At 36.6% G+C, this 27,643-nt stretch overlaps 1 protein-coding gene and 1 long non-coding RNA gene across 3 annotated transcripts; both read left to right on the forward strand.

The window, feature by feature from the left end:
* The first annotated feature begins 17,928 nt into the window (after positions 1 to 17,928).
* Positions 17,929 to 20,882, forward strand: LOC113276203. 2 transcript variants are annotated; one of them, XR_003324149.1, is made up of 4 exons: positions 17,929 to 18,195; positions 18,288 to 18,325; positions 19,808 to 20,047; positions 20,164 to 20,882. It is a non-coding gene; the product is annotated as an uncharacterized LOC113276203 (long non-coding RNA). The 2 variants fall into 2 exon arrangements; XR_003324150.1 differs by having other exon boundaries at positions 19,808 to 20,042.
* Positions 20,883 to 21,251: 369 nt separating this feature from the next.
* On the forward strand, positions 21,252 to 23,902 carry LOC113274111 (COP9 signalosome complex subunit 7-like). The gene is made up of 6 exons (XM_026523604.1): positions 21,252 to 21,698; positions 22,006 to 22,050; positions 22,169 to 22,239; positions 23,144 to 23,232; positions 23,503 to 23,572; positions 23,859 to 23,902. The coding sequence occupies exons 1-5, from the start codon at positions 21,612 to 21,614 to the stop codon at positions 23,508 to 23,510; spliced, it is 300 nt and encodes a 99-aa protein (XP_026379389.1). The 5' UTR covers positions 21,252 to 21,611; the 3' UTR covers positions 23,511 to 23,572; positions 23,859 to 23,902.
* The last annotated feature ends 3,741 nt before the right edge of the window (positions 23,903 to 27,643 follow it).

Genomic DNA, 27,643 nt, shown 5'->3' on the forward strand with positions numbered 1-27,643 from the left:
TTATACGTGATAGTTCATTTTGTAGAATAAACTCGTATAGTAGTTCACTCTAAAAGTTCATTTTATACAATTAATTCGTATAGTAGTTCATCTCTAGCAGTTCATTTTGTAAAATAACTCGTATAGTAGTTCAAATCTAGCAGTTCATTTTGTAAAATCAAATCGTATGGTTGTTCATTTGTAGAATGAACTTGTATGGTAGTTTATTCTCGCCATATGATACGTAGTTCATTTTGTATAATGAACTCGAGTGGTAATTTATTTCTTGTAGCTCGGCAGTTCATTTTATATAATGAACTCGTGTGATAGTTCATTTTGTAGTTCACTTTTAGCTAAAGGATAACACAAAATAAAATTTATTATTTTCTGACTTATGGTTTAAAAAATGTTTAATTTTTTGTTGTAGGAAAGATAAGAAGTTCTTATTCATTACCTTCTCTATATATGTTATGAGATAAACCCTGGTTACATCTATATGGGTCGCACACTCATGGGCAGAAGGGCCTATAATACTCTACCTTATGCAATCCAGTAATAGTGCTTTATATGTAGTACGTCACATATATCTCTTCAAAAGTAATTTCTCACATGTTGGAGAATGGAAAAAGATTACAACAAGTCCAGAAGTACTTTTTTTCCCAGTACATATACGTAATTTATATTTTTTGTGGGTGATTGATGAAAACCTAGTATTGATATATAACTATCACTACTTATAGTTTACTTGTGATGAAAAAGATTGTGATGAGTCCTTGCTTCGTTTCGTTGATTCTAAAAGTGGTATGTCTGGAAAAAGTGTCGTGTTTCATTTCTTTGATCAGCAATATCAATACGCTTTTCAAGTCTTCAATATTTGACATATACTTGGTGTAATTATTGTTGTCTCGTTAAAAACCTTGTCGAATAACAAAAACCCAGTGGAATACTAATATCGATCGTTGGGAAAAAAAAGTATAACACACCTTCACATTTTGAAGTAAATATGTCGATATCATATCCTTGGATCATCCCCTGATGTCGACATCTCCACCCGATTTCATTCTGGGAGTTTCTAGACAATTCCTTTTGGCATGCGCTTTTCGAAAGTGAATGTTGGTAATGTGTTAGTAAATCTACCATGTCTCCCGCTGATTACTTTTGTGGGAGAATATATTTTTTTCCTTTATAATCAATAACTTTTAGATTGCACTTCCATTAGTAGTCCTTTTTATGTATTTATAGGGATAAAATGAACTCATGTCAAATGGTTCCTTTTAAGTATATAATTATATTCATTATACCGTTCCAATGAGGCTTCGTCGGCACTGAGCTATATCTAGCTGACAAGTTCACTAGAGATGAAATATTTGGTCTAGTACAATGCAAAGTGCAATAATGCGTCTTGCACTTATACTGGGGATTTCATCTTTAGATACATCTTTGTCATCTTCATTCAAAAGAAATTGTAGTATACTAACATTTGAACCTCAACTAATCATGGGAGTGCTAGCAGGATGCATGTCTTTGTTAAATTTCCTGACAAGTTTGAACCTATGAAAACTGGTGGAGTAATATACTACAAGCTCGATGTTAAATCGAGCTTCCCCAGATTTTCATCCTAAATTCGAACTTCAAACAGATTGTAAAGTTTCTTATTTCATTAATAGTACATACCATGTCCATACCGTGGACATATATGGCTATAACTCTAACTGAGGAACTTTCTCGGTGAGTACGCATGTCAGGATGTCTTACTTGTTTATCCCTTCCCTACCAAATAGTCCCTTAAACAAGTATACCGAATCCGCCAGATCGTTTCAATCCATAAGTAAGCATTTCATTCCAATTACAAATACACTCCGTGGTTTAGATTCATTTGATTTGAACGACAAAAAGATGTTAGACACTTTTGTAAATATCTTTATCCCTTAATCCTTATAGATATATATATATAATAACTACATACAAATGCTGCATTTCAAGTCCTTTTGAAATCACCAAGCTAACTAATTATCACAACTTTATAATGTTCGTTAAGAAAGAGTAAATAGTTTCATGACTTTATGTGAAACCTCATGCCAAAAAGAAAATATTTATACTTTAAGACTTCATTATTCTCGCCATGCTTTGAGACATATAATCATATATGTCCCACATGATGTACACTTGGTTGGTTAGCATTACCACACCAAATACCTGTATATTTATCAAAGAACCAAGTTGTACCTGGATTACGTAGGACAAATATGATCTTGTTGGTATTAAGCAACAAGAAGCCTGGATTGATCTCATCATGCTCAATTTCCTTGAGCAACTTCATATGCAGATAATTATTAATATGCTCGCATGATACATGTGCGTTCTTATAATCCATTGGGATTTCAATATACATTGGAATCATGAAACTTCGGAGCGTGCTCTATTTTCATTCATGGATATAATCATAGACAATCTAATGACATAATTTCATCAATGCTATTAATTAGGTTGTACCTTGTTGACCTACTTCCTTTCTAGGTGAGCATATCGAACTTGGTGATCTCTTCATCCTCCTCTATAGAGTCATAACCTCAATTAAACTTCCACCAAGTGTATTAGAAACACCTTAGTCTATTGATCATATCCCTTATTGATGATTTTTTTTACCTTGAAGGTACATTTGCAACTGGTATATATGATATCGTCACTTTAGCGATGTCAATGTACATTATGGGAGTCAATTTTCACTTCAAAATTACGTTTGTAGAATATAAGAAACAAAATGAGACAGAGTGGGAACACACCACGACGATTTATGTCGTTCACTTAAAAAATTCTTTTTCATATCTTCTCATAACGACAAGAAGATTGTCTCATCAAAGTGACAATTCGCGAATCTAGTAGTTAAAGGATCGCCTACCAAAGGTTTCTGAAAATGAGAGGGTACCAAGTAAACCATCATCTTTTTCGTTTGGCAACCTATATGGACAAAACTTTGTACAATTATAAGTATATCTAAATTAAAGATCCTTGAATAATATCAAATAGAGTTTTTTTCTTTCTCTTCCACAATCAGTATGTCTAGACTGATAAATCCGCGAAACTAATTGTATAAATGAATTCTTGGGAGATTTCACAAGTCAATATCCAAAATAAATCTAGTTGTATGGACAATCTCACAAGTTGGTTATATAAACTTAAAACAATACCAACTTTTTCGTTCGGAAAACTGTATGGATAAAACCCAAGACAGACGCAAGCAGACCAACTTAATGATCCTGGACAATGTGTATATAGAGTTTATATACCTATATCTTATAATCAGAAAGTCTAGACAATGGAGTCAGTGAACCTGATTGTTAAGAAGAGTACTTGGACGATCCCAAAAATCAATATCTAAGATCAATAGTCGTTTCCAAATAATCCAATCGGAATTCTTCCAAGTATTAAACTTGTTATCTATGTTTCAAGATACAAATTTTATAAGAACGAGTCTTTAATCAATCACAATTAACATGGACGTATCTACTAAGATTGAATATACTACTTGTGTAAATCCAATTATAAAGATAAACAATATAATGCGGAAAGGAAAAAAACACAAGACACCAGAAGTTTTGTGAATGAGGAAGCCGCAATAGCAGAAAAACCTTGGGACCTCGTCCATATTTGAACACCAAATTGTATTAAGCCGCCACTTAGGGCAGGAATATAGTTGAGACTGAATCCACCCTTCAAGCAATTCAGTTACATTCGTGTTCCTTACATCTCTTTAATCTCACAAGGCGCTACCCTGTTGATTCCCTTAGCTGACGTCCTTTACAGCCCCAGAGTTGCTTCAACCTAAGTGAAGACTTTTGATACCAATCTGCCTCTAACAGATAAACCTATTTGATTTCTTTAGATCAAAGATCAAGGATTGGAAATCTATTTGTAATATACAAAGCTAGCAAACATCACAATCCGAAAGACTTACCTTAGTTAACTGAGAAGCCTGGATCTTTAACCACCGCCCAAGAACAATCTTGAACTAATTAATTAAAAGAAGTTTTCATATATCTATCTCGAGGAATCACAAAGCCTGAAACGAAGAGAACTTTGTGATTTTTATCTATCTTACCTGAAAGAGGTTACGAAAACCTCGATAATATACCAACAAGTTCAGGATACACGAACTATCAAGATAAAAGATAGTCGGACCTGGCCTCACGAATCCCCAAAGCGAAGTCTTTTCGTACACCTAATTATGTTTCTCGGTGGAATCCTAGGTGAATAGAGGACGACTCTAGCAATCAACTAGGATATAAATTGTCAAGGATTTAATTTTCTAGTTGAAAGAGCGTATCTATCTATAGATGTTCAAGACTGAGAGTTGCTTAGCTTGAGATTCAATCCAAACACTTTCTCTGTTTAGATGAAAATTTAATTAAGATTTCAATTAAGCATGTGAGAATTAATCTTGAAATCGGATACAAATATATACACAGTGGTCCGGTTACGGAACCGTGTACAATGACCGTTCTGTGGAAAATATGCCTTATGAACTATAAGAAATTAGATGTTCATTTAAATACCTATGAAATCAATCATGATGTAAATACACAAGTGTTTTAGTGATTAATGGTGTCTTATAGATGTTTACGAGAGTCATAGCAATGCTAAACATATTTGAAAAATAAGTATTTAAGCATCTGCTAATGTTTTACTGGGACCGTTGGTGAAACGGTTCGTGAACAGTAGGCATAGTTCACGAGTCAGGATGCAACGGTTCGTGAACCGGGTTCGCCAAACCTACTCGGCTCAAGAACTCAGATGAACACGGTTTGTGAACCGTGAAAAAGGTGAGGGTACTCAAATACACCACAATCTTTAAAATATCAACCTATAAGTCTGATACCAAGTGTGATCGTCTATGGAAAAATTCGAGACAATACGAAAACTATGGTATTCACTTGTTCTAATTAGCAAAGGGGGAGTACATTATTTTGCAGAAAAGCCTCAGTTTCTAGGTAAGCTGGAAAACGAGGATGATTTGTACTTTAGACTTTAAACAATTTGTAAGTCCTATTTAGCTACTTAGTTGACTTGGAATGTCTTGGCAACTGTTGTGTTAGTGGGCTTAGCATAATGGGTTGTCCGTTTTTTGTTTTATTTTTTGTTTTTATGCCTTGAAAATTTCTTGGCCTTCTGTAATATGTAAATGATATTTTCAGTAATAAAATGTCATGATTTAGAAAAAAAAATGGTATTCACTTTGTGTGATCGTCTATGGATATGAAATCGATACAATACGACAACAAAGTGATCACTTGATAATAGGTACGGTGTTAAGCCGAAATGTTATAGGATCAATATCAAGTGACAAGGATTAACGTACGTGTGTAATTTACTTAATTATAATAACAATTATAATGCGGAAATAAAGTATATGACACAACAAAAATTTTTTAACGATGAAACCGCAAATGCAGAAAAACCCCGGGACCTAGTCCATTTTTTAATACTCTCAGTATTAAGTTGCTATATGATTAATGATTTTTTTGTGGGTTGTAGTAATGAGGTTCAAACTCTCGGACTTGTGAAGGATAATTTTTTAGACTTAATAGAAAATAAATATATACAAAAAATATTAACAATGGTGAGAGGAACTGGGACTAATGATTCGGCCAATCTTCATAAAATAGGGCTCAATGAATTATTCTCGACAATAATCGCTCAAAACATAAGTTATATGGACTCTTATTTTGCCAAAGTAGATTCTCAAAAAAATTGATTGTAAATGTTAAGCATGGAACATCAAATCACCTAAGCTAAGCATGGCCCATCTAATCAAATAACACCCAATTTAATCAAATCATATTTCAATTAATTTTTAATGCAAAAGTCTTAAAAAGAATTAATTAAATTACCCATGTATGAATCTCGGCCTCCTCCGTCGTCCCAGTGTTGGGGTTTCACTCATCATAGTAAAAATGCTCTCAAAATAATTATTTATGGCTCAAAAATGGTTCACAGTGATGAAATAAAGAGAAAATGATGAAAATCGGGTGTTTGCAACGTTTATAATTGTTGCAAACACCGTTACAAAGAACGATAAAAGAATATTGTTGTTGTCTGCGTAGCTGACTACGACCCACAGGAACTGGTCGTTGTCACTGTTGAAGAACGACGGTTTTTGGCTATCTGTTCTTCGTGTTCTTCATCTTCATCGATGGCAGCAGCAGCAACAGATAAAAATGGTGGATTCTTCCTCTGCAGCGCTCTCCTCTCTACTCCCAACTCTCGACCTCCAACTCTCCACCCCTCTCTTGTACCTTGATAAATATATTTATACTCCTAATCCTCATTTAATCACGCCATATCTCCCAAATAATCTTCATTTATCAATATTATTCTCCACGGCCAAAGTTTCCATTTTTTGATTTTCCACGCGCATGCAGCTGTATTTCTTTCCCTCTATACCTTCTTCACGCTACATAATATCGATTAACTCTTCCAAACACGTGCAGTACACGTTTAAATTCCTCACAACCCGTGCAAGCTCATGTTTTTCCTCTAACTCCCTGTTTGGATTAAAACCAAGTTATCTAGCCAAATTCGATCGAAACAAACACCCATAATAGGTTTGTTAGGACATATCACAACTACCCATGAAGTTTCAGCCCTTTAGTCTACCCAGAACTCCTTCAAACTTTGATCGAAAAATCACACAGTAGATGAGAACCGTTTTCCCGCCAAAATTCATTTTTTGAATTTTTGGGAAGAAGATGCCCTCCCCCTAATCCTCTACGGGTGTCCCTTTAGCACTTGCCTTATGGGGTGCAAATAGTAATTTTTTGGGCGTGAATAGTAAAAAAAAAATTGGGTTTCTCCGGCACATTTTTGGGGCGCTTTTAACACTCCTCCGGGGTGTTTCCTGGGTGCCTTTAGTACTTTATCCTGGGGGTGTAAAACACCACTTTTCGAGCCAATTTTGCCGCAAGAGTTTATTTCTCTAAAAATACCTACAAAGACATAAAATAACAAAATAAATAGAAAATCGAGTACTAAAAATACATACAATTGAGACATATAAGACATATAAATGCGTCTATCAACACCCCCAAACTTATTATTTGCTAGTCCTCGAGCAAAACTAATATGGAAAATAAAATCTTAACTCACTAGGTGTCCCTAGTGACCGAGTTAATCTCGGGAGGGTTTACCAGAGGTGTACCTACAAAACCAATACTCCAGACCCTAGCTGTCTACCCAGAACCTTGGAAGGCACTAAAGAATCTCCTTGGTTGGCATACAATCATTGACTATAGGAGGAAGTACCCTGATGCGAAATTCCAATTGTTGTACACGAGTTTGCACTCAAGGATACTAAAATTCATATAAAGTGACAGAGCTCTACTCAGATAGTTGCACTATGGACATCATATTCGGAGTCAAACTAATCATATGGATAGAAAAAAGAGATGGAAATAGAAAAATGTAGATGGTTTTGATGTTAACCAAATGATCGATGTTTCACATATCTGTCTGAAGGCCACTGCCAGAATGAACCTATCCTAATGGACTGAGATACCGGTCTGACTAATATCAACACAACTGGCATATACAAGGGAACCAGTGGTCAATAACTTAAATCTAGATCAACAAACTGGCAAATACAAGGGAACCAGTAGTTGACTACACAGAACAATAACCATTTTTTTTTTTTAACTTAACGGCATGAATAGATCTTTTTGATCCAAGCGCATGCTTCTTGTCAGCAGATTACACGATAATTCCCACGGGTCCTGCATTCCACGCTTGCTTAGGCGACGGAAACAGGGAGAACACACGCATATTGCTATCCAAGTGTTAATACTTATTCCGATTGGTCTAACTGGTCCGGTCTCTCTCTTTTTTTTTAGTAACTCAGTCACTCTAATTCACCCTAGCAATGGTAACAACTTGAATCGTGTGCCCCACCTAATCACTTAGAGAAACATAGTTTAAAATGAAAAAATAAAATGAAAAAAATAAATGAAAAGGACTCAACGAGATATGGTGCAACTATCATGTTATTTCTAACACCTGAGCTGTGTGCTTTTATGAATAGACTCTATAGATGTTTCCATCTAATCAGATTGGTTTCTCAACTCCTACAACCAAGATGCTTCCATCCACTTAGATTAGTTAGTGCCATCCTGAATACGCATAAATTTCTAGGCTCTGGAGTTTATTAATTGCAACTAAAAAGTTTCTCCCATACCGCCAAACTTAAATCTAACATTGTCCTCAATGTTCTAAAGATGAAATTAAAAGCATGAACAAGGAGAAACTGTTACCATTTGAAGCGAAAGAGTTAAGGAAAGATATTACCGTGTTGCATGAGCATGGGATACCTCCAAAGAAGTGCTAAGTTTAAAGTCTTCAGCCAGACTTAGGAAAGGATTAGTCAACTCGAACCATAACGTAACAGTCGAAATAACTGTGGGTCTTCAAAACTAAATAGAGCTGACCAAAGGAAACTGTAATGAACCAAGAAAGTGAACAAGACTAGCATGCCCTTACTTAGTTTCCTGATTAAGATATTTATATGTAATTGTGGTTCAGGTTCAGGTTCTAAGAAAGGGTCTAAATAAAATATTTTCATTGGTTGCGTTTCTTCATAGGTGGGATCCGAATCATTAGGTCCTAGAGTCTGGAAAAACTCAAATATGATCTTAGAAGAGCACAATAATAACCTAAATAACTGAGGATCCTATAAGTCAATAAGATTTGACTTACAAAATTGACCACAATGAGAGTAGTGGTCACTCTTAAGCAAATGTGTCGATTCTAATTTCCTAAAGCATTTAGGTTTAGTCTCACAACTTAATATTCGACACATTTGAAATATAAACGTTCCCACATTTGGAAGAAAACTATTTGGTGGGAAAACAAAGTCAATCTGGGTATCATAGCCTGGGAAAACCACATCAACCAGAGGATGGGTTTCTAACGACTGAACTTCTTCCTGGACATCATTAGGTTCGGGAAAACGTGTATGAAGATAATCTTGTAAAATGGTTGAGGCACGTATGTCAAGTCCCAAGTGAGGGACTTTTATAAGAGTGAAGGCACATGGATGATAACCACCCCCAAACTTAGAATTTTGGGTGTCTCTAGATAGACTAGCTACAATTTCCCTAATTTCTAGATCATCAAAATCCTGAAAATGGTCAATTGCTACTTGTAAATTATACTCAGGTGATGCATCCTCACTCATATTTAAAATCTCTACGAGTTCATCTTCTTCGTCTAAGACTATTGTTTTTAAATCGCTAGACTCTAAAACATTATTCTCAGAATAAACTCGTTCCTTTAAATCATTATCGGCTTTGTAAACAGGAAATACTACATCGTCTAAAACGAGGGTATCTCTAGTCAAATCCTCGTCCTTTTGAATAGGTGAATAATTATTAAAATTATTTGGATTTGAACTAGAAATAATATTATCATTGTAAAGCTCAATTGGAGTAACCATTTCCTGATCACTATTCCTACATAAGTATGATTCTTCATCAACACTATCCTCATCATAATAACATGAAAAAGATCGAACCTCATCAAAACAAGTAATGCTACCAATTCTATCCTTGTTATCTTGATTATGTAAATAACTATCTTCATTCTCAAGGGTATTATTGGATACACTATATTTGCAATTCAAGTAATTTCAAGCAATTCTTTCGTTCGTCTCAGCTATCCGCTTGAGGTGGTCTTCTAAAGAAGGTTCACTTATTATTGTAGTTCTTTCGTCTATAATTATATTATTCATCTCAGCTAACTTACGCGTCGACTCAGCTAACTTCCTGAGGGACTCTTCTAAAGGAGGAATAGGAACAAAGGGATCATAAAAAGGACTACTTTTCAATAGTTTGATTGTATCCTCTAGAGACGAAGAACTAGTACTATAATCTTCTTGCTCGTAAGACTGATGCATGTGTGGATAGTAATTGGGCTCACCAAGGTATGACCCATATCCTTCCAAAGGATGGCGTTCCCAACCACTATTCCCAACATGGTCATAAAAAGGATGATGTCCATATTCAAATTCAGGTCGATACTCATTGTATTGGCTTCTATCATACCAGTTCGACATTCTTAATTGCAAGGGAATTCTACACAATCACAAACAAGGATGACTCGACCAAATCAAACCTACTGATTTCTAGCAAACAAAAAGCATGATGGCTCCACTTAGATTGTTTCTAGACCAGCTTCTAATCCTTCGAAAGGGAATTCGTTACAATTTAAGCAAACCCCTCTGGAATCAATCCGAGTCGAAGTAAGTTGAATTGAGGCGAGGGAAGCTCAGTGGAGCTTTAATACCCAAGGCCTCACCGCTATCACAAGGCGGCGCAATCACGCATTCAACTCACAGAAACCATCATGAACTTCGAAGTATGCTAAAAGAGTAACCAATATTTTTCGAACGACTTTCCTACTAAGCTCGTTACCCTATAGGTCTCGTTCTAGTCAAAATTTTAAGCTTAGGTTCGCGTTTGGTTTCGTTTTCCTAAAGCGGGCAAGAAGGGAGCGGTGATGAAATCCGAACCCTTATCTTGTATTGGCCAAGCCTTGCCCTTTACTAGGAATTTAAAAACAGTCCAAATTCGTCCTCAATCAATGAATCACCTTAAGGAATACAGTAACTCGCTTACAGGAGATTCGCGAGTGTTTCGATGGACTTACCTCCCGTACCAGACGGGGGATGAACCGTTGAAGTCGACTCGGGCCACGACTCCTATGTCATGTACGAACCCGAGGGGCCGAGATGATATAGTAATCGTCGTCCTTCCCTGCACACAGTTTATATAATTTTTTTTTTAATAATACCCTTCCGTAGGGTTAAAAAAAGAATAAAGTCCAATTTTTTAAAGTCCAAAGTCCAAAATAAATAAATAAAAAATTACAGTTTTCCTCACACACTCTAAAAAAAAATTAAAAATTAAAAATTAAAAATTAAAAATTAAATCCTAAAATTGTCCTTTTTTCTTCTCTTTTCGCTTTTCGCTTTAAGCTTTTTCCTCTCCAAGTCCTTAGTGCTCCACTTCGAACCTGTAAATCAAAGAAAAAAAAGACAAAGTAAAAAGGAACAAATAATAAAAAAAAAATATAAACCTAAAAAAAAAATAAAAAAAAATCTATATACAAGTCCGCGTCGGCGGCGCCAAAATGATTAATGATTTTTTTGTGGGTTGTATTAATGAGGTTCAAACTCTCGGACTTGTGAAGGATAATTTTTTAGACTTAATAGAAAATAAATATATACAAAAAATATTAACAACGGTGAGAGGAACTGGGACTAATGATTCGACCAATCTTCATAAAATAGGGCTCAATGAATTATTCTCGACAATAATCGCTCAAAACATAAGTTATATGGACTCTTATTTTTCCAAAGTAGATTCTCAAAAAATTGATTGTAAATGTTAAGCATGGAACATCAAATCACCTAAGCTAAGCATGACCCATCTAATCAAATAACACCCAATTTAATCAAATCATATTTAAATTAATTTTTAATGCAAAAGTCTTAAAAAGATGTATGAAGCTCGGCCTCCTCCGTCGTCCCAGTGTTGGGGTTTAACTCATCATAGTAAAAATGCTCTCAAAATAATTATTTATGGCTCAAAAATGGTTCACAGTGATGAAATAAAGAGAAAATGATGAAAATCGGGTGTTTGCAACGTTTATAATTGTTGCAAACACCGTTACAAAGAACGATAAAAGAATACTGCTGTTGTCTGCGTAGCTGACTACGACCCACAGGAACTGGTCGTTGTCACTGTTGAAGAACGACGGTTTTTGGCTATCTGTTCTTCGTGTTCTTCATCTTCATCAATGGCAGCAGCAGCAACAGAGAAAAATGGTGGATTCTTCCTCTGCAGCGCTCTCCTCTCTACTCCCAACTCTCGACCTCCAACTCTCCACCCCTCTCTTGTACCTTGATAAATATATTTATACTCCTAATCCTCATTTAATCACGCCATATCTCCCAGATAATCTTCATTTATCAATATTATCCTCCACGGCCAAAGTTTCCATTTTTTGATCTTCCATGCGCATGCAGCTGTATTTCTTTCCCTCTATACCTTCTTCACGCTACATAATATCGATTAACTCTTGCAAACACGTGCAGTACACGTTTAAATTCCTCACAACCCGTGCAAGCTCATGTTTTTCCTCTAACTCCCTGTTTGGATTAAAACCAAGTTATCTAGCCAAATTCGATCGAAACAAACACCCATAATAGGTTTGTTAGGACATATCACAACTACCCATGAAGTTTCAGCCCTTTAGTCTACCCAGAACTCCTTCAAACTTTGATCGAAAAATCACACAGTAGATGAGAACCGTTTTCCCGCCAAAATTCATTTTTTGAATTTTTGGGAAGAAGATGCCCTCCCCCTAATCCTCTACGGGTGTCCCTTTAGCACTTGCCTTATGGGGTGCAAATAGTAATTTTTTGGGCGTGAATAGTAATTTTTTTTTTGGATTTCTCCGGTACATTTTTGGGGCGCTTTTAACACTCCTCCGGGGTGTTTCTTGGGTGCCTTTAGTACTTTATCCTGGGGGTGTAAAACACCACTTTTCGAGCCAATTTTGCCGCAAGAGTTTATTTCTCTAAAAATACCTACAAAGACATAAAATAACAAAATAAATAGAAAATCGAGTACTAACAATACATACAATTGAGACATATTAGACACATAAATGCGTCTATCACTATACAAAATCTAATACCAACTTCGTATAGTTGAGACCAAGTAGATTGCCCCTAGATACTTAGTTTTCTCAGTATCCCCGCTCCTTTGACTTCTAGAGTCACGCGCGTGAATCACTAATCCTTTAGATCATATTCCAAACAGTAAAGGATAAAAAAAATTTGTAACCACTCTATTCAATCTTGGTAATAAGATATTATAAGTCGTTGACAAAGGCTCTTCTGTTCAATCTAATAAACTTCTTTGTATGGTTAGATCAATCTAAACTTTGACTACCGAAATAATCAAACTCTAGATTTGCAATCAATCAATATAGCTCTCAAAGAGAAATTATAAAGTGATGCCGATCTTACGCAACTAGCCAATCAAGTCTATCAAAGATACACACGATTCTAGTTGGATCCTAGCCGATCAAGGTTTGTGCACACAATTCACAAGATACAAAAACTAATAAGAAAAACTTCGCCCATCTTCAGATCTTAGTTTGTCTTCAATAATAACCTGCACAACACCACTTGAATCCTCTTGTGATCAATCACACACAAAACAGAGTCTGTTAACAACGGATTATCACAAGATGTCTTTAGATCCGAAAATGGTTTTAAAGATCCCGTCAATAATTTGATCTAGTTCGAGTGAGCCTTATATCAGAAGAGAAGGTTCTCAAGAATAAACAAACTAGGTGCAATCAAAGTTTCAACAATCTTTAGCCAATCAAATCAATAATTGGAAACTACAATAAGAATGCAATTATCTAGTTTCCCACCAAAGGTACTCATAGAGCTTCTTGATCCCACAGAAGTCTTTAAACGAGAGGTCGTAAGAGATTTCGCCTAATTAGGGTACTTTCCTCTCCAGATAGACGACTCCATCAGAAACAACAAGAATGAAATTTGCCTGGCTCTTAAGATAGTTTGTAAGAAATGAAAAATCGAGTATTTATACACCAAGGTTGTTTAGACAACAAGGAAATTCCAAAACCAAAAATATTCTCAAGATATTCAGATTAAAGTACCAAATATAAGTTTTTCTATTTTCAATTAATTACCAAACCATATTTCCGAAAACTCTCATAGAAAACTTATATTATTAGTCTAGCACATTAAATAATAATATTTTCCGGAGGATATGCTTTAATTGTTGGTAATTAAACATATATTATGAAAATCATAATTAAATTCTTTTCAATTTTTCAGACCTAGGATCACCTTGAGTATCAAGGAATATCTTTGAACAATTAATGATAAGAGTTATGTACATGTTCAAATAATGTCGACATCTAGAAGTTTCTTAAGAAACCTTAATTTCAAGCTTCACACTAAAGATAAAGAGATATGTGAATATTCGAAACTCGGTTTTTATCCTTGGGATCAGTTGTACCAACCTCACAATGTAAGTTGTGATCGGTTATACCATGTTTCCTAAACCAGGTTGTGACCGGTTACACCTTGCTGCCCAAAGGTAGCTTGTGATCGGTTACACCTTACTTATCGGGTTATCTTGTGATCTGTTACACCTTGGTTCCCAGAGAAACTTCTGGCCGGTTACAACTAACTTCCCATATTAAATTGTGACCGGTTACACCATGCTTCCAAAAGGTAGCTTGTGACCGATTACAACTAACTTCCCAATGTAGCTTGTGACCGGTTACACCATGCTTCACAAAGTATCTTGTGACCGATTACAACATGCTACATCATATAGGCTATGATCGGTTATACCTCAAATCTCAACAAGTTAGAATTGGTTCTACTTTATCATCTTATATTCGTGTTTCGGGGTAAAAACTGATTCTGCTGGTTTAGGTAAATTTGAGTGTGTCGCCGAGAAACGAATCTAAACCCTAAACAAATGCACTGCGCATGAGTACTTTAGATTCGAGAGATTAATCTGTACAATTCTGGACCAAACCAAGAAATGGACGTTCCAGTCTTGCTTCGGTCACAAAATGACGGAGAAGGGTTGATCTTAGGGAGGGAAGCGAAGAAGGTCTTGAGATCAGAATGGTTAACTCTGAAGGTGTGGCTATTTTATGACTTGTATCAGAATATGAAACTGGCTTGCGAAATGTAAGCTATCAGTTCTTGGTGTTTTTCTGGATACTGCGTTGTTAACCAAAACTATGTTGTTGGTTGAAATAGGTTGAAACCTATTTATACAAGTCATAGTTGAATGCACCCTGATCTCATAGGAAGTGGAAATCGTGGAGTGATGGAGAAGTGGGGTTGTTGAAAACCACATCCCTACTATGAGGGGACACATGTCGGTTTACACCCACTACTTCTGCGCACCACTAACTGTCCGTCTTTCCTGACACTTTCTTATAATGGGCGTGTTGCACGCCGCACGTTTTAAACCTCCAGACCAATACCCTTATGAACATCCCACAGTTTGTGACATGTTTGATGTCTCGAGTATTTTATAAAAATATGTAGCAAGTTTCTGAGTGGGTCTTGCATAATTATTCTGACCAATCACGCACAAGCTAGGTGGAGGGTTGTCATGTGTGACGATCCAAGTCATAAAACTTGCCGCGAAGAATAACATGTGACACTATTAGGTTAAATAACTAAGTTATTTGTGAAGCCGGTACTCATAAAATATCGTATGTATTCGATGTATGTAAAGCATCGCTTTTGAGCAAGCACCTCAAAGTAATCGATGTATGTGAGCATCATTATATAGATCCTGTATTGGTTGGTCGCAGAACCTAGTGTCTTAAAAAGAGCATGACCATCCACTTTTAGGAAGTTAATGGGAACTATTTATGTATGCAAAAGGTAGGTCGGTCGGTCCCTATAGGAGAGTGATGGTTGGTAGCCATTTTGACATCCTATTACTCGGTCCAAGTTAAATCTAAACCGGTTGAATTGGATAGCCAAATTGGATGGATGAGATGATTTGCGGCAGTTATTGGTTGCCGTTAATTTATTTAAGACTCCTACAAGAAGCGCGGACATCCATCTTCGGACGATCGTTTAGGATCCATATGGGTAGGCCATGGCGTGGAAGATTGTTGCTTATGAAAGGGAGGTGGCCAGTGATCATGGCCACATATTGTTGAATGCCTAGAATAGGAGTTAGGCCGGCAAATTCGACTGGTGAAGTTGGGCGTCCGAGATGATTTACGGCATTTAACGGCTGCTGTTAGAGCACTGCTCGGTTGAACCCACCAAGAGTTGGTATGTCAAGATTGGTTGTCATATTTAGTTCCAAAACTCGACTCGCTAATATGTAAACTACAATCAACTTCGATAGGTTAGGTTAGAAATGATAGAATTATTGTGCTCCAGTTACTCACAAAGATTTGAATATGGATTGAAGACAACAAAGACATTATCTTTCAGCTTGAGGTTAATAACTATGACTTGACTTGTTCCATATCTATCTTGTGTCTTTTAAATCTTTTAGATTGAAAATATAACATGCAAAGTTATATTATTATGATCAAAGTGCTAAGGAATTTATTGAATTACGAAGTATAATGTTTATCTTTTGAACTTCGTAAATATGACATCGACATAATATTTTGGGTGCTATTATGACTATGTATATGGGTAAAGGTGAAGATTTCATCCTAAGAAACAATGTTTACATTTGGTTAAAGGAAGTATGTTCATGAACTTGCTTTATGAATTAAAAGGGAAATCGCTAGGCTTATTCGTATTGTTTTAAAGAGTCGCTTGATTATTTTTATTCATTGCAAATCTTTTGAATTACCAATATGTGTGATTGAGTATAACCGTTCATAAACATGTTTATGTATTGGGGGAACCGATCCTATGAACATGTGCAACATAATACAAGTTTATATACCATAAATATGTGGGAACCGATCCTAGTGAGAGTTGCAATCGGCCACAAGAAATCTCAACCCTATCTGAGCACATTTTGTGTTTTTAACAAAATATCTTTTCGAATTTTTTATTATTCTAGAAATATTAGATATATCGAAAATATATTTGGTTAATGTGGATACGTGAATAATGTCAACATTAATATTTGAGCATCTTATTTACATGAATTATGAAAACCGAATTTCGCTATTTATTGCATATCTTAAGAATATTTTCGGTTTTGGAAAATCCTTGGTGTCCAAACTTCCTTGATCTATAAACACCTAAGTTTGCATCTCTAGCAAACTATCCTAAGAGCCAGCAAAACTACCTAGTGTAGATGCACTACACCATATCAGTTAATTTGCCACGTTTATTTTTCGGCTTTGCAACGTATATAGAAGTCGCCACTTTGCAACGAAAATATCCGTTGCGATCAAATAAACCGTTGCTGTAATTTTATTTAACTTCACATTAATTAAGCAGCGTATATTTACATTATAAACGTTGCAAATTATGGGTAATTGCCTATTGTGTAACAAAGGAGTTTTAATTAGGTAGGTTTTTATTTTTGGTTACATAATATCAGCTTTAATTTGATTTAAAAAAAAAAAAATACTCCCTCCGTTTCAAAAAGACAGTTCGGTTTGACTTTGCCAAAATACTAAGGAGACCATAGTAGTTTATATTCCTACCCTCTTAATTATCTGTCTAATTTATTTCAATAAAAATGTTAATAATAAAATCTACCAAAAGTGGTTGTGGAAGTTAATTTGGAATCATATATATTGTTTTCATAAAGGAACGAAGGATATATTTATTTCCTAATTTTTACAGATTTCATTAATATTTTAGATTTGGTCCCATTAAAAAAGAATTTATGAATATAAAAAACTTAAGGGTATGTCAGAGAGTTCATTGGAAAAATATGACCATAAATATAAGCTGGACACATTTTTGAAACAGACCAAAATGAAATAGGGGACGATCTTTTAGAAACAGAGAGAATATATAATTGGTTCCTTCAAATTTTTCCGTTTTTGTGTTTCACCTAAAAGTTCAAATCTCTTCTAAAATTATATGAATAATTGTTCTCCCACGAAACAAAATTTAGAATTATTTTTCCCTCTAAAATTTCCCTCCCAAGTTTCTCACCTAAATATACATTTCCCTCTTTAATTTGTATTTCCCTCCTAGTTGACCGATCTCTTTAATTTGTATTTCCCCATTTGACCGAATTTCCCTCCTTCCCCAATTTTAGAGACGAGATATTTTTGTGTCTTCACTTATGTTCCAACACGTGTCCTAGTTGAATCTCTCACACCTCACCCTACATAAAAGCTCGTGTCTCTCTCTTTTACTTAGTGAAAAAAACTCCAGTGAAGAAACTCTCTCTGCGCAGAAAAAAAAAGCTCATCTCTCTCAAAATTTCACTGCATGTAGACAAAACTACCACTATCTCTCACAGAATAGATTTGTGAACTTTGAATCAACCCTGATTCTAGCTTGTTAGTCTTTGAATCAAAACCTCTAGAAAAACCCCTAATTGAAAATTTTATAACCCTAAGAAATTTGATTTTGTTGTTGAAATCGAAGGATATCCTAGTTCAGAGATACTTGTTTGTGCTCGAATCTCCGAGCAAACTGCTGCGGTATAATCTCTAACTCAGTTTATTGTTGTGTGTATTTGATGATTTTGTATATTTTTTGACCTATTTTTTTTTTTTGTTTACTGAATCAGCAGACGAGTTTGCGAACAACAAGAAGACTGCTGCAATTAAGGTATATTTTCACAAACCCTAACTCTATTTCTCTTCTATGTTATTTTGCATGTTCAATTTCTGTTCTTATTTTGGGTTTTTTCTTTATCAATTTAATACCAAGGGTTTCAGTTTGCAGATTTGTTTACTCGATTTTAAATCATGGGTTTTCAGTCGATTATGAAATTAGGGTCTTCATAGTTGTTTATGAGTGATATTAACTCTATTGGTTGAGATGATGTCTTTTGATTGTGAAGTGGTATGTTGGTTTGTTAGTGAAGATGCTCTTTGTTTCTGTGGTAAAATAGTGATACTATTCTCTATATTAGTGTGCTCTGAAAGCCTGAATCCTACCAGTTTTTAAACTTCTAGGTCTACATATCAAAAGAATGGTACCCAACAGTTTGATGATATGTTTAGATGATTAAGTGTATGTTTGTGCTGTTTGTCAACAATTTTTGATTCACCCAGAAATGGAATTATCTACAGTTGGGTACCATTCTTTTGTCGTGTGATACTGTACTGAGCATTTTTGTTTCTTATCGGCATTTATAACTAATCTGGTTTGATGGAAATTCCACATTTTTGTAAAGGCTAAATTTTTCCTTGATTATGTCAGAATTGTTGAGGTCTCTGGTTATGCTTTTGTCGACAGTTTTTCTAGCTTTTGTAGCTAATAATCTAGACTTTCTTTGCCGCTTGTGTACTGTGTTGATCAAGCTTTGGCCGGGCATATCTTACAGAAGGCTTATAATACTTCGAAAGTTAGTATTTTGTTAAGTTTATGATAATGTATATCATGGGGTATCTGGGTAGTTTATGTTTACTGTTGTCCCATGATATTTTCATATGTTTTGCTATTGTATATTTGTTGGGATCTTGTTATGCTTTGTAACTGGAAACTTGGTGGTGTCCTGAACAGAAGGTCTAAGTTTGGCGTGTATATATACTGCATACAGAACCTTCATTTCTCGTTGGTGTGTCGGCATGTCTTCATTTATGTACTAGTGTCTGCTTAGAACTCCTTTTATTTGGACTTATGTACTTGGAGGTTTCATCCTATCTATATATGCTATTTATTATCTTGTGCAAGATCCGATCTGGGTGTATACGGAAGCCTTGTCCTATACACCATTATACCATTCTCTTTTTTCTTTTAGATTTCTACTGGAGTACTTCCAAGTTTTCAGTCTTATGTAAGTAGTATATACAGTAAGTGCTTGCCTCATGCTTTGCTTCTTTCTTATTTAATTAACTTAGCCTCCTTAGATTTATAATACAAACAAATGCACATTTCAAAGTGTCTTTTAATTTAAGTTAGGAATCATGATTTTGATTGACTAGTTGTACGGGTATCTAATATATCGTTACATTTTCACTGAATTCCGAATGGTTTGATGACTTCTCAGTTTTTTAGTTGGGGATAATCATGTGGTAGCTGAATTGTTAAGTTTTGGATTGGTCTTCCAGATTGCTACTCATTATTCTGTTTCTTTTGATGCAGAGCGTGTAGAGTAATACAATCGAGGTAGACTTGAATAGGTCAGGGCGGCTACTCATCCAATGTAACCGAAAAGATGGGGTTCGTGGCTACTCATCCAATGTATCGAAGAAGCGGGCTGAGATGGCGGTGATAGCATGTTCTGCTCTTAAAAAAAGAGACACCCAAAATGATGCGAGATTGGACACAATTCAAAGTGAAGTGGGTGTTTTGGCTAATAAGGTGGCTGCACTTCATGGTGACGTGGGTTTTAAATTCGATGCAAGTGTTCAATTCTGACTTATTGATCATCAGTGGAAAAGCTCAATCCACTTTAATCAAATACATTGATATATTATGCTCATTTGTTCTTTTCACAGGCGATACTACAGATTTTGAAGGTTAATAATGGATCTACAGCAGCTAGAGTAGGCACTCCTAGCCCAGAGAAAGGGTCCACTTGTTATCCTAGTGGTGTAAATGGCTGTGTTCCGTAGAATGAGGTCAGTGCAAGTAATGGGCACGCCATTGGGCCAGTTGAGCTACTAGACAATGAAGGCAGGGTTGTTGCAATGGGTTCTGCAGTCAGTGGTGATATCGTTCATACTAAAAAGCTGAAGCCGAATGAGAGGAAGGTCTACATCGAGCACGTGTATGAACAAACTGCTTTTGTCTGGGATCCCCCTCAAGGAGATGGTTGGTGTACCTTGAGTCAGCTATCACTGCCTACTTGGGTGAGATGGGCTGAGGATAGGCTGGCACCTGTGCGTAGACATGTTTAATATCGGGGGATGAACTAATTTGTTTTTTTTTTTATTATCAGCAGATGTTCAAAGACATAGCATATAAGGCTCATTTAATATTGGGTGATGAACTACAGACTGCTTTTTTTGGTAACTAAACACTTGGTGAATCCTACAGACTGCTTTTTTTGGGTATTATAGACACTTGGCGAATCCTACAGACTACTTTTTGATGTTTTTGTTACTGTAGGATGATTAAACAGACTATGCATCTGTCTAATCTGTCTGTAATAGATTTTGTAATTATCTTAATGGTATATATATATATATATATATATATACTATGCATCTGTCTAATCTGTCTGTAATAGATTTTGTAATTATCTTTATATATATATATATATATATATATATATATATATATATATTTTGTTTCCTGACTATATAGTCAACCCCTTTCTTAACTCCGCCAATGCAAATGCATTGCCGGTCCCAAGCCCGGGTAAAGGAGGAGGGGGAAGGTGCGGTACCATGTTGGATGATGCACAAAATTTCTGTGTAGGATGATTACAGGTCCTATCTGCTTATGTACTGAATCTCTTCTTGCAGGAAGTAACATTGCTGTGTCTCCCTTTTGTAACACATCCCACCTTGCTCTTAGGACTATTATTTCCTTCAGGTATATAACATCCTTCTCCTGCAATATTTACTGTTTGTTATTTTGAAGAGCTGCTGGTGCTTGTCATTTGTCAGGAGTGGCTAACAGATCCAGATCAAACTTGAACCGTTACCAGACCCATCTTCGTTACTACCACCACCTGCAACGATCACGATCTTCAACTCCACCAACATAACCAGAACCACTACCACTGTCACTAACAGAATCACCTCCACAAGTAGAAGCTTGTACCATGTTTAACTGTAACACCACTTCCAAGTATTAGAAAAGATGCCTCTCTCTTTTCCGCTTTTGCAGGATCATTTGCCTTAATGAATGTTGATCACTCTTTTGTTTCTTTTTGTTTTGGGTATGTGCAGGTATTAGAACAGATGCCCCGAGTCATTTCATCTGTGGAGGCCAATCTATGTTAGTTATCACCGTCCTTATAGTCCATAACAAAGTGCATACTTCCTTTAGCTACGTTGTTGTACCAATTCAGTACGAATCTATGGTCAGTGATCCCACCACCCCTTGTAATCCATATTTTCATAAGTGTCCTCTTTGTGGATCTCATTAGCTTGTATGAAGTGCATGACTGAATTGAGTTGCTTTCAATAACCCAGACTATCAACAATGGCATCTTTGAGCCATTTTTTATCATCCCACGACCTTTCCAAATTCGTATTCATACACGCGGATGTTACCATAGTTAACAGTTATTTCTGTCAACTCAATGTCATGCTAAGCATTTTTATAGAGGCAACTTTCTTTTGAAAAATCGTTTAAGTAATTAAACACTTACCTTGGTCTTCTTGTAGGGCATAGTTCGTGGGAAGCTGGATCAGCTGCGAAGATGCTTTGAGGTCTGAAATACATTCTCGTCATTTCAAAGTGGCTTTTCTGTTTATCAAGTGCTTGAAGACTGCGTTGCAAATTCTGTTATCGAATTTGTTCCTTTATACCTGCATGTATGAAATACAGGTGCAATTTGCTGCGGGTAGGGACCTCAAGCCTGGGCAACTCAGGAGCATGATACAGACATTGTCATCCTGGTAATTTACTTGTTCAAATGGAAACAACTAAGGATTGGTTTGTTTGGTTAAGATTAATGTTAGGTGTAGCGCTGTCAATTTATAACCCGGCTTGCGGGTTGACCCTAACCCGGCTTGTTTCAACCCGGCCCGGCTTGGCTTGTTGTCTAAACGGGCCGGGTTAGGGTTGGCATATACAACCCTACTAGAAAACAAGCCGGGCTAGGGCCAACCCGCGGGTTACCCGTCAACCCGTCAAAATTAATAAATATATCCCTCAATCCCACCAACTCTTTAAAATCCATGATTTGCAAACATATATTAGAATTAGTTAATTTTAAATCAATAAATAAAGCTAATTTTGGATCTACCCAAACAAATATATAACAATTTTGATAAAAGGACTAGCATAATTTAAACAGTGAGTTAGTCTTACTCACATTAATTTAAACTTATAAAATGATGAAGATAAAAGTAAAATGCTTTGTTGATGTTAGGGTTCTCTGCCTAAGAAAATTAAAGCGCTGTAACCGGCTATATCGTTGATTAAGTGGCAATAAAAACGTCCACTTTACAACTCAGTGGTGGGGCTTCTAGTTAAACACCAAATTGACCTAGGTTCGACCTTTACTAAATGAATAATCCTAAACAATCCTAAATTTTAAATTTAGTTTTTAAACTGATAACATTAACAAGCCAACCCGCCAACCCGTCAGGATTGACCCGTCTAGGGTTGGGGTTTTGAGCTTGTTCGTGAATAGTACTAGGGCTAGGGTTGACCCTAACCCTAGTACGGGTTGGCAAGCTAGGGCCGGGTTGACCCTAGCTTGCCCGTTTGACAGCTCTAGTTAGGTGTTCAGTTTCGCTGATTGGGTACCATCTTGATGCATGGTTTGATCATTGTCTTGGTTGTATTACTTTTTAGGTTAAGTACTTCGGACAGTCCTCTTGTTTCAATCCAAGATAAAGATCAAATGGGAAGATCTTGTAGATGTCTATTTGCTGGTGACTTGGGTAAGTCATATATACTTGTCTATTTTCAGTCATTCATACTGAATACTCTGTCGCAAACCATTTCCAATTAAGTTAAAACACACTTAGGATTTGCTTTTGTTCTTAGGCTGCTTGTAAGGTAAAATACATTTAGCCATGACCACTTTGGAATGTAGAATATGGAGACATTCTTGGTGACATTTGCAATTTTACTTCTGTCTCCGGCTATCATATGTGGTATCTCTATGTTCTGATTTAATGCTTACATTTTGTATTTGTTGATTTTTGTAGTTGATTAAGTACCATTGCTAGTGCTGGAGTTGGAAGGACTGGTCATTATATAGCTTGTTACTGACTGAAGGTTAGTTTTAATATGTATTGATGTTTGATCGTCTCAAATTTAGAAACTAGGGTTCTTGACAAGAATTTGTGTAACTGAAATTTAGGGGTTTCTACTATTTTGATCAATTACATCATACCAGCTAATTGTATGGTTTGTACTAATGCATGCTTCGGTTTAGTAATTCCTTCTATTCCCTCTTACGATTTGCATAATTAGTTGGAAACCAGTGTTCTGGGTGGTGATGACAAATCAATCCTTGTTATGTATACCTGGGTCTGCTAATTGTAGAAATCTTCATTTGCAGGTACAGAAATCTGGGAAACCGGATAGACAGAAATCCAGTTCTTTTTTTAACCTGATTAAATATTTGCACGTACATAAATGTTGGTAAATAAAGCGTTGCTTCTTACAAGTGATAAGCAACGTATGTAAATGTTACAAAATGCTGACGTGGTGTTAAATTAAGCAGCCTTTACAACTTAAGCAACGTATGAGGCAACGTATAAAACGTTGCTTTGTTTATAATAAGCAACGTTTGTAGAAGTTGCGTATAATTTGTCACGCCGCGTAAGCAACAGACATAAGCGTTGCTTAAGTTCATAGCAACGAAAATAAACGTGGTAAATTGAGCATTTTTTGGTCTAGTGATGGTGGATTTTCGACAAGAGTAAAATCGTAAGACCATAATTATACATGCTCCAGATCCGGTAACCAGACGAGTATTGAGACTCATGTCTCTCACTAAAGCATGAAAGCTCATGCCATAAATCTCTGACTGAGAAGGCTATCTCTCAGAGTATATGTAGATGTGTAGTCTCCCAGCTGAGGCCACGACACATCTCATGAATACTGAGCAATTTCAGTAATTACTTCTGTATAGAATCGAAAGATTTGACGACTCTTAGACAGCATGCCTGCTAGTATAGAACAACAACGTCTTAAGGATGCAACCAGGTTTTCCCTGACTATATAGGAGAAATATGACACTCCAGCAAGTTCATATTGCTCAATTCTCAGATAATTAATGCTCCTAGATAGCATGCCTTCTAGTATAGAGCCATCAATTAATTATCTCTGATCATAACTGAATATGCAACTATATTTTACGATTCTTCAAATATTTTGTTACTTCAATTTGTGGTTCTTCCCAGCAGAGTTCCAGGGGTTAGCAATAAATATTCAACGTACAAGCATCTGAGCATCGAATAAGCCCTGGTTAAAATGGTGCAAGTGTACTTAGCAATAATGCACAGACCAACATCTGAATATGCAAACGAGCATTTCAGAAAACGAAGGAACGATGAACCTATGCAAAATAGGAAGAAAAATAATAATAATAATAAAATATTAGCAAAGGCGCCAGGGGACTGGGCTCACCAACCGGCCGGTCACGCCGTGACCAGTCCCACACCCTATTTTATATTTCATCATGTTTTATTATTTTTTTCTGATCTCATGAAAATCCTTTCATTTGAGCAAATCTCCTTCGTTTCAAGGAAATCCCCTAATCTCATGGTATTTCCTTATGTCAAAGAAATAATAAAATTAGGAAAGGTGTCACGGGACCCAGCTCACCAGCCGGCCGGCCATGCCCTAGCCGTGCCCGGTCCCACACCTCATGGTTCCTTATTATTTTATTATTTCTCTCATCCCATGAAAACTCCCTGATTTGATGATTTTTCCCTAAACCCAAGAAAAATATTATAAAATTAGGAAAACCGTGGGACCCGGCCCTAGCCGCCCGGTCATGCCCTAGCCGGTCCCACACGCCCCTTAATTATTATTATTTGTTTTGTTTTCCTCATTCCATGAAATCTCTCTGATTTCAACAAAATACCTTGGTTTCAACAAAAACTCTTTGATTTTATGAAAATTCCCTAAAATCATGAAAAAATAATATAAAACTGGGAGCGTCTTGGGACCGTGCATGTTGGCCGGCCGGCCACGCCCTGGCCGTTGCCGGTCCCACACTCTGTGACTCTCTATTTTATTTGTTATTTTTATTTCCCTAATCTCATGGAAGTTCCCTAATTTCATAAAACTCTTCAGTTTCATGGAATTTCCCTCAATTCAGAGAAAATACATAAAATATATAAAACTGGGAAGAGAGTTGCGGGACTGAGCTTGCTAGATGACCGGCCGTTCCCTAGTCGTGGACGGTCCCAACACCTTGCAATCCCCTGTTTTATTTATTATTTTTCATCATCTCATGAATTTTTTGCTAGTTTCAGCAAAATCCTGAATCCTTCATAATTTTCTCAAAATGTTGCTCAAACGCGCACCGGAAAATATCGAAACTCTCAGGACTGAGACACGGACAGTATGGTGACACGGGCACATCCCCTTGACCGACCAAGGGTGGCCTAGAGGCCTGCAAATAGCCGGTCCCACACGTTTTAATGATTTTGACCTAATTCGCTCAATTGCTCATATTAGGCTCAAACTCTTTTCGAACAATTATGGGTTTGCTCAGATGACCATCAGCTGGTCCCATGACCACCAAGGGCCGGTCTCATGCCCTCTTGGTCGGTCCCTCATCTCTCCATAACTAGGTTTTATTACCTGACGCTCATACGAGCATTATTTTAATAAATGATTAAACCAGCATTTAATCATTCTTTCACCAACTGGTCCTCAAGAGACTTTGGTATTTGCTCATTCGAGCATCTGGGTGTTACATGGTGGACTCATCATCCCATGTAGCCGGTCCCTGCTTCGCTCTGCGGTTGATTTTTAATAAATCATCAATTCATTAAAATTAGGGTTTTGAATCCAGAGTTCTGCAAAACATAATTCTGAGCAGATTCAAATACTGATAATTTTATGTAGATCCCGTGATCAACACTTTTATTTATTATACTCGGCCCAGCAGTCAGTATCTTGAATTAATATTTTATTTGGTCCTGCTACCAGCGATTCATAAAACGGGCAATATTTGCTCAGACTAGAAATATTTGTTCAGACTAAAAAATTGGTTCAAACTATCAATATTCATCAATTCAGAAACAAAGTTTGTTCGTCTTAGGTTATCAACCTAATGATACCTCGTCTCAACAGACGCGTTTAATTCATGAGTCTCAGAACATTTGTAAATTATGTTCAACTCAGCAATACAAGGACTCATCGTCCCATAAAGTCAGCAATTGACTCCACAATTACGAGACATCAGTCGTGTCACATGGGGGGATATTAACTATGGTTTTGGTCAGGCGGTCTACGACACGTGTGTCTAAACACAGGACGAGAATGTGAGAAAGTCGTGCAACCTGTTGGAAGAAGTCAGCAAAGTAGTGGGTGGAAAATTAACCAAGTCTCCGCACGATGAGCAACTGGTTTTAACATGATTTCCCACTTCCCCACTCTTTGACTTCAACAACTGTCACACTTCATGGGATCATGGTGTTTTCAATTCCAGCAATATAAAAGGCCTCTGAATCATGATTGAAAGGACAAGATTCGAATACTCCAACATTCGTCTACACAAGAATTTCTCGGCAAGTTCATACAGACAATCTTTCGTCTACACGAACTCATCGTCTGAGCAATCAGTCTCAACTGAGTAAATTCAATCATTAAGAACTTTCTAACGCTGAATTCACGACACACCTACAATCTCATATCACCATTGATCTCACACATTTCTCAGCTTCCTTCTTACAGATCAACCAATCCTCTTTTGTGACCGAATTGACTCTGGAACGACCATTATTCTTGGTTTAGGCCGGGGTCTTACAGATTGATCTCTTGAACTTAAAGCACTCCCTTCTTGCAGTGCATCTGTGTGAGGTTTAACACTTCGCTCGGTTCAAGGAGTCTCCACACGACCGTCTCCTCAATTCCGTAAAAACCAGCAAATCGTTTTCCCCCATCTACAAATTGGCGACCACAGTGGGAGATTAATCTCTCGGTTGCAAATTTCAAGCTTTCACAAGATGGTTGGTCTTAGGACTAATTCAAATGATCCAAACCCGATCCAGAATCTTTCAAATGGCAATGTTCCTCTTTCTAATGTTACATCTGACGGCACGGAAGGCGGAGGAACCCCGACTCTGACAGAGTTAGCTCAAATCCTGGAGATCCACACCAGGA

Source organism: Papaver somniferum, chromosome 4 (assembly GCF_003573695.1).
Source record: "Papaver somniferum cultivar HN1 chromosome 4, ASM357369v1, whole genome shotgun sequence".
In the NCBI taxonomy this organism is placed as follows: Eukaryota; Viridiplantae; Streptophyta; class Magnoliopsida; order Ranunculales; family Papaveraceae; genus Papaver; species Papaver somniferum.

Coding starts and splice junctions, on each gene's coding strand:
- LOC113274111 (XM_026523604.1), top strand. CDS start 21,612: ATGTTAGTTATCACCGTCCTTATAGTCCATAACAAAGTGCATACTTCC. Junction 22,051..22,168: donor AGCTGCGAAGATGCTTTGAG/GTCTGAAATACA, acceptor TATGAAATACAG/GTGCAATTTGCTGCGGGTAG. Junction 22,240..23,143: donor ATACAGACATTGTCATCCTG/GTAATTTACTTG, acceptor ATTACTTTTTAG/GTTAAGTACTTCGGACAGTC.